Genomic DNA, 6958 nt, shown 5'->3' with positions numbered 1-6958 from the left:
GATGAATGGTTGTTTGTCTCCAGCGACCTGTCCGGGCTGTGACCTCTTCTTTCTCCCTACATCAGCTGGGCTTGGCTCCAGCTCCCTCCACGACCCTCACATGGGCGATAAAAAGAGTTGGACGGACGACTATAAAACACAAAAGTTGGACAGAGACAGAGACAATGAGAGTCAGGAGTCGGAGCTGCAGGAGCTTGGTGTGCTTTATTAGCTACTGATCAAAGGTAGAGGACGTACGTTCAACCCAAGACCTAAATCATCGGAGGGAACAAAACACACACGTTCTATTAGTGGCCAGCCTTCAGTGTAGAGGAGGGAAGACTGAGGCTCGTCTCGTACAACTCGAGGAGGGCGTGGTTTCAATCGTGGAGGAGGTAGCTGTCAACTCACTCAGTTTCATCATCGTTAGAGCCGCTACGGCTCTTTTTCTCTCTCTCTTTTTCAGGACAAAATCATATATATTTAAATATCTTTGAAATTTACAAAATAATGGCTGAGGACGTTAGCGTTAGCACTCCGACTTCTCTAAGACGGAAACGTCCTAGAGCAGTTAGACGTAACGTTTCGTGGGCGTAGTCTGTATAATCAGAAGTACATAAACTGTATGTCACATCCACAGGCAGCAGGGGGCAGCAGAGTCAGAGCGACACCAGATTTACCAACAACAACAAAGACAACACACTTTAAATAAGAGCTACGAGAAACTAAAAGCTACACATTGCACAAAGCCGCAGTTGTGACCACAGGGTTGGTTTTTGACCCGTGGGTGTGTCACGCCCACCGCGGCGTGTGGCAGTGGGCGGGCTCAGGATCTTTCCGTCTTTAAATGGCCTCGACGTAGTTGGCGGGCAGCATGCCGGTCTTGCCGGTGCGCTGCACGGTGCCGTACATCCAGCCCTCGTCGATGGACTGCACGTTGACGATGACGTCGCTGTCCCTGAAGGACACCTCGTCGTTGTCGGCGGCCGTGTAGTCGTACATGGCACGCACGGTTTTCTGAGGAAGGGAAACAGAAGAGTCAGTGTGATTAGAATCAAGGAAAAAGAAGAGAAATCTGGGTAAATTACTGTAAATCTACCAAACCAATTAACATAAAACTTTGTGGAGGGGTGAGTTACGACACGAGGAAGAACTCTTTAAACTACAACCAACAATAGATGGCGCTTTGACTCTTGAATGGTTCTGGTTCTGGACTTCTCATCGTGGTGTCATGGAGCGTCCCGGAAGCCACGCCTGTGCTTCAGTCATGTTCCACCACACGTCTGTTCTTCCATTCAGACACTGGAAATGTGTCGGTCACGACCAAAACACTTCAAATTGGACAGATTTGGTGTCGAAGGTGTAAGGTGTAAGTATTGTGAAAGAGACTTTAGTTTAGGGCCACACAGTTTAGAGTCGTCGTCGTTGTGGTTACATTTACATTCAAACATTTAGCAGATGCTTTTATTCAAAGCAAACTGCAAAAGAAGAATAAACTACACAGAAGTAGTGTTGGATCCACATTTAGAAGGAGATGGTGCAGCGGAGGGGGGTAAAAAGTAAGTGCTGGGACAGAAGACGCTCTTGGAAAAGCTGGGTCTTCAAGAGCTTCTAGAAGATAGACAGCGACGCCCCTGTTCTGGTACCGAGGGCGTCCTTGCCTTAGGGTTAGTCATTTAGCTGTGTGTGTGTGTGTGTGTGTGTGTTCTAACCCCGGTGGTGGAGGGGTGTGAGGGGATGGAGGAGACCGTGGTCTGCTGAGTGGCCACAGATGATGACCTCTGCTGCAACTCCACAGTCTTCACCTGCTGTTGGTAACCTGCTGAAGATAAAGAAGACACACACACACACACACAGTGTGTAGTGTTTAAAACACACACAAACAAACACACTCCTCCTCTGTGTACTGTGGTTGTTGTTGTTGTTGTTGTTTGTTACCCATTGATGAGGCCATGAAGCCGTTGCTGTAGAGGGACATGTGCTGGGTCGCGTCCTGGGACATCTCAGACTTCTCATCGGCCCCGCCGCTCAGGGCGCTGGTGGAGCGGGAGTGCTCTTTGCTGCGGCGCTGAGCTTGCACTGTGTCAAAACCAGATTAGATTAAATTAGACTTGATGGAAAACTTACCTCTGATCCTTTTGCTGTGGCAAACACACAGCAGGTCACAACTTGAATAAAAGCAATAGTGTGTTGTTGATCTGACCTGACATCATGTGCAGACTCCTGGACTGGATGTTGTCTTCAGCAGGGTCGTAGTCGAACACAGAGCCGGGGTTTGTGCGCCACACACGCAGATCTGACGACACAGAGTAAACAACAACAACAAAGTAAATAATGATGAAAATAAAACTAAATCTCATTCTGTGGCTTGACGTGTAAAATAAATCTGCAAGCTAGCCAGCGTGCTTTTTAGCTAACAAATATAACCATAAAGGTTAAAGATGAAACTGTTGATTCAGGTTTAAGAATCAGTTATTATGATTCTCAACCGCGAAATTATATTTGGACCAAATAAATAATTGAGTAGATGTTAAATACTTTTCAATATAAAGCTAGAAGTGTCAAAAAAATGTCTTTATTTTCCCAAAACACGTATTAGGCTGTGTCTATTACCAGGTTGAAATAACTTAAAAAACGTTTATTTTCCCTGCTTATGTGACAGTGTGTACACAGAAAACTGAATTACATTGTTTTTCCGATATACGTTTATCAGAAAGCCAATAAACCATTTGATATTGTTCTAACAACAAACCATCGTGAACTGTAAGAACAATAATGTGATAGTTTATTGTTTTTTCATGTTATAAATGAACCATATATTGTTTTAACAATAAACTCATCACCGTGATACTGATGTGTGGCAGCAATTTACTTTTGTAACTTCAATATGTGGTCCTAGACCAGATATATAAAGATATAGATTCTATCACAGAGCATTGTTGTCACTGACCCGCAGCAGCAAAATCAAACAACGGTAAAAAGATGTTTAAGAAAATCTCGCTTGCATATCAAATAAACGTTGATCTTAATTGAATCAGATTAGAACACAGTAAAAAAACATGTGGACTGTGAGCGTACCAGTGGTGGTCTCCTGGTCGTGCTCGATGGCGCGCCTCCTCTCCATCTCTACCACGCGCCTCTGGATGCCGCGGTAGCTGATGTCGCTGTAGTCGTGGGTGATTTTCTTCACGCGCTCAGACACGGGGTCAGAGGTGATGGGAGTGAAGCTGCCCTTGGTTTTCTCAAAGTCCTCGTGGTATCTCACCTGAAGATAACAACACAAGACACAATCACGCTTCTGTCCCATGACGAAACCCTCATCCCAAACATAAAAATGTACAAAAATGCTAAAATATGTTGTTTCTACAATCAATTCTTCTGGTTACTATTGATTTACTATTAACATGTAAAATGGGTGCAGATTAGTATAAAAATACTGCAAAACTGCTGCAGATTAGGCAACGTCATCTGACGAGATGGTCTCTAATCTTATCAGACATTGTGTCCATGCAACTCATGAACGAGGACACATTGGTCTAATCTGAGGACGCGTTTGGGACAGAATGAGACCGTTGAGACCTGAATTTATCACAGTCTAGATGAGATTGGCTCTAAAATCACAAAAAAATCACTTTAGCTCACATTTAAGTAAAATTTTTCTCTGGTGAGCTAGAAAGCTTTTCCCCAATTCAGTTGATGGAAATTCACCAATAATAACTTAACTTAATAACATTTTGTAAAAGATTTTAAACAATGGCTCTAATACGCCAGGATTTCTTTCTTCTCGGTTATTATGGGACATCCAGGATTACATTTTTTCCTCGTCCCTGGCGCTAATTCTCTCCAGTCCCTGTAATGAACACAACAATGATGCAACAACATCCAGAAAGTCTTACTCCGGAGATGATGCGCTGTGTCTCCCTGACACGCCTCATTTCGGGCGTGTCCAGAACGAAGGCCGCTTTGCCCTGCACCTGCTTACGGAAGCTGTCGGAGTACAGCACCTGGTGGACGACGAGGACAGGGAAGAGGACAAAGACAGTGAGTGGACAGGGACGTCTGGAGAGCTCGGAGCTGACACGCTGAAGCTGTTATTAGCGTCTACAGCACAAAGGGTGTGACAGAGAGTAAAGGCCCATTTATACTCTGCACACAAGAGACGGAGCCTTTCCGTCCATCACTGTGCAGGAGAGCTTACAATGATGGACGAAACGGAGCAAGACCACTGGAAATTGTGGGGTCAGTATAGAGTCAATTGTCTAATCAGTCAGGAATACGATGAAGAGTCATAAAATAACCTCTTCAATGGTCGCCACGTTTCTTGATGCCTGCAACTTGGTGCTCAGCACTGCCCTCTAGAGGAAGCATTGTGTAAACATCCATACTAATGCAAAAGGCGCGTTTGCGACGGAAAATTGAGTATAAATGGGCCTTCAAAGGACACACACTTCAGACAAAACTGCTGTATTAGATTACGTCAAAATGTCCACAAGTGGACGGATGGCAGGGGAAGAGGAAGACGTGGAGTAGTTTGAACAAGAGGAGATGTTATAGCAGTGATGATGTGGCACACCACGTATTCAAAGACATTTCTAAAAAACGCATAGCGCAGAATTAATATGATTAACTTCTAGAGCCAGAGGACAAGAATGGACGGTTAGGAGGAGGGTTAACGTGGAAGGGGAGGAGAAGGAGGAGGAGGGACATTTCTAAGCTAGAACATGTTCTTGCAGTGGTTCTGAAGGTACCGAGCTAATGTTCTCTTGGTTCCTTTTGACCCGCTCCATCTCTGGAGTGTACACCACAGGAGTTCCCTTGGCAGAACTGTCTTTATACAAAACCTACAGGACAGAAACACAGTGAGACACCCTGGACCAGAACACAGACCCACACGTACACCTATAGGACTGCTTTCAAAGACATGGATGAAGACACAGAGAAAACAGTGTTGTTGTTGCTGTTTTTACAGAGATTGTAAAAGATTAGTCGATCTCAGAAGAAGAGTTTTTCCACACTTTTTGTTTGTTTGTTTGTTTTGGAAAATATTAAAGAAGAGTCTGAGAAATTGAGTCCTATAGAGTGATTTCTCCTGGTAGCTCCTGTTGAAACTGCCAGGATCTGTGATGAAAACATAAAACATAGTCCTGAGGCTTCAGCAGGAGGTTCAACTCGTCATTTGCTATGAAGTGAAAACTTAGTGGAGCATCAAGCAAAGTGTTGTCAAACTCAGAGCCAGTCTACGTCTCAGGAACCAGTCTGGAGTAAGGTCTTGGTCTAGTCTTGGACACATTTTTGTCTTAAAATTTAGACAAAACAACGTCCACAACTGACGTATTTCCATCTTTAATTGCAACCAAAATGAAAGGTTTGAATACCACCTTACTTTAGTTTCACTCGCTAAAGTTTGGCTACATTTTTGGACGCTTATATGATCACGATCAACTATATTACTGTTTGACATAACTTCAAACTGCATCAAATACACATAAAAGTATTTTCTAAGGCATTTATTTGAATCTGAATGTGGAGAAAACAAACAAATTCACCCCAAAATACTCAGTTTCCAATCAAATCCAGGCAATTTCCTTTATAAGCCGGATTCTGTCGAAATTGTATGTCGTCGTTTTGGATTTGCTATTTTTTTTACTTCTATTTGATTATTTACTTGATTAGAATCAGTTACTGTGACTATTAGTAGTATATTAAAACAAATCTTTCTACTCCAATGACGACCTAATTTGTGGTGCATCTGTTACCACAAGCATGACATTTACAAGATTTCTTGAATGCATCTTGAATTTCACTAATTTCACTTTTTTTGCCAATGTTGTCAGCTGCTACTGCTTCACACAGTACATTTTAAATAAATCACACACATTAAACGGGGTTACATTGTGGTTCTATCAGTCCCTCACATTATCAAAAGAGCTAGACAAGTGACAGGAGAGAGTGTAGAGCAACAACACTCTTCACGTTATACAGGAAGAAAATGTATAGGCTGCTTGGCCCACCTGTAAACAGAGGGGACATTATTCTATTGTTGCTCATTTTGAGTCAAAATCAGTGAAATAGTCCTGGTCTTGAATTGGTCTCCGTGGGTAAAAGTTTTGGTCTCGTCTTGGTCCGTCCAGTCTTGGTCTTGACTCAGTCTCAGTTAGTTTGGTCTTGACTACAGCACTACATCACTCAGGTGGTTAAAAGCATTATTTCAGGTTTTTAAGGTGTGGTTGTTTCAACACTGACTTCTCTCTTACTGAAAACACTGCCGCCAACAGGGACCGGTGTAAACCGCTCACTCCCCTGCACCAAACTCCATAGAGAAAACCAGCGATTTAATGTCATGGCACACAGGAGTTCTTCCATCCACTGCTACCTCCATTGGTGACTTTAAATGTGTCATTTTATGACAGTGGTGTTTGAAATCCTTTGTTTCGGATTCACTTCAGTGACATAAACTGACCACACGAGGCAGCAGTGGACCAGCAGCTCCTGTTTCCCTGTGAGCTAAAATCCCTGATTTTTTCAATGGAGTTTGGCGCAGATGAATGAGCAGTTTACCAACTTGAGTTTCCAGCTGGAAAGTGCCGAGATAAGGCGGCAAACATTCTTAAAATATCGTAGACTTAAGCGGGTGTAGATTTTATGTGGTGAGTCTTCGGTTAAGTGTGTGAAAAAAAATTTTCGGGTTCAATATTCTCAGGCAGTTTTGAATGATACAACCACACTTCATAAACAAAACTATCAACTATGACTTTAATGTGGACAAAGCTGGACTACGGGTTAGAAGAATAACTATGTTTTAAAGGCCAAAGAAAGATCAGGGCGTGGCACAGCTTGAGGAGGGAGATGATGTGAAAGATTAAAGAAGATTTTCAAAGTGGCGATGGAGCTGGAGCTGTGACTGAAAGTGGATGAGCAGGAGGTGAGGGGAGCATGAGATGGTGGCAGGGGGTGGGGAAAGCAAAATTACTGTTGGCCA

At 43.3% G+C, this 6958-nt stretch overlaps 1 protein-coding gene across 1 annotated transcript in view; it reads right to left on the bottom strand.

Moving 5' to 3' along the window:
* Positions 1–185: 185 nt before the first annotated feature.
* Positions 186–6958, bottom strand: part of neb (nebulin) — a 78647-nt gene continuing 71874 nt past the window's right edge. Inside the window, exons 137-143 of the mRNA XM_044018075.1 lie at positions 4728–4820; positions 3876–3983; positions 3058–3244; positions 2183–2275; positions 1918–2058; positions 1692–1801; positions 186–996 (exon numbers count right to left, since the gene is read on the bottom strand). Of these exons, the coding sequence (XP_043874010.1) occupies positions 823–996; positions 1692–1801; positions 1918–2058; positions 2183–2275; positions 3058–3244; positions 3876–3983; positions 4728–4820 (906 nt within the window). The 3' untranslated portion in view covers positions 186–822. The remainder of the gene's footprint in view (positions 997–1691; positions 1802–1917; positions 2059–2182; positions 2276–3057; positions 3245–3875; positions 3984–4727; positions 4821–6958) is intronic.

The sequence above is a fragment of the Solea senegalensis genome, linkage group LG2 (assembly GCF_019176455.1).
Source record: "Solea senegalensis isolate Sse05_10M linkage group LG2, IFAPA_SoseM_1, whole genome shotgun sequence".
NCBI classification, from domain to species: domain Eukaryota; kingdom Metazoa; phylum Chordata; class Actinopteri; order Pleuronectiformes; family Soleidae; genus Solea; species Solea senegalensis.
This window is presented reverse-complemented; position numbering and strand designations above follow the sequence as displayed.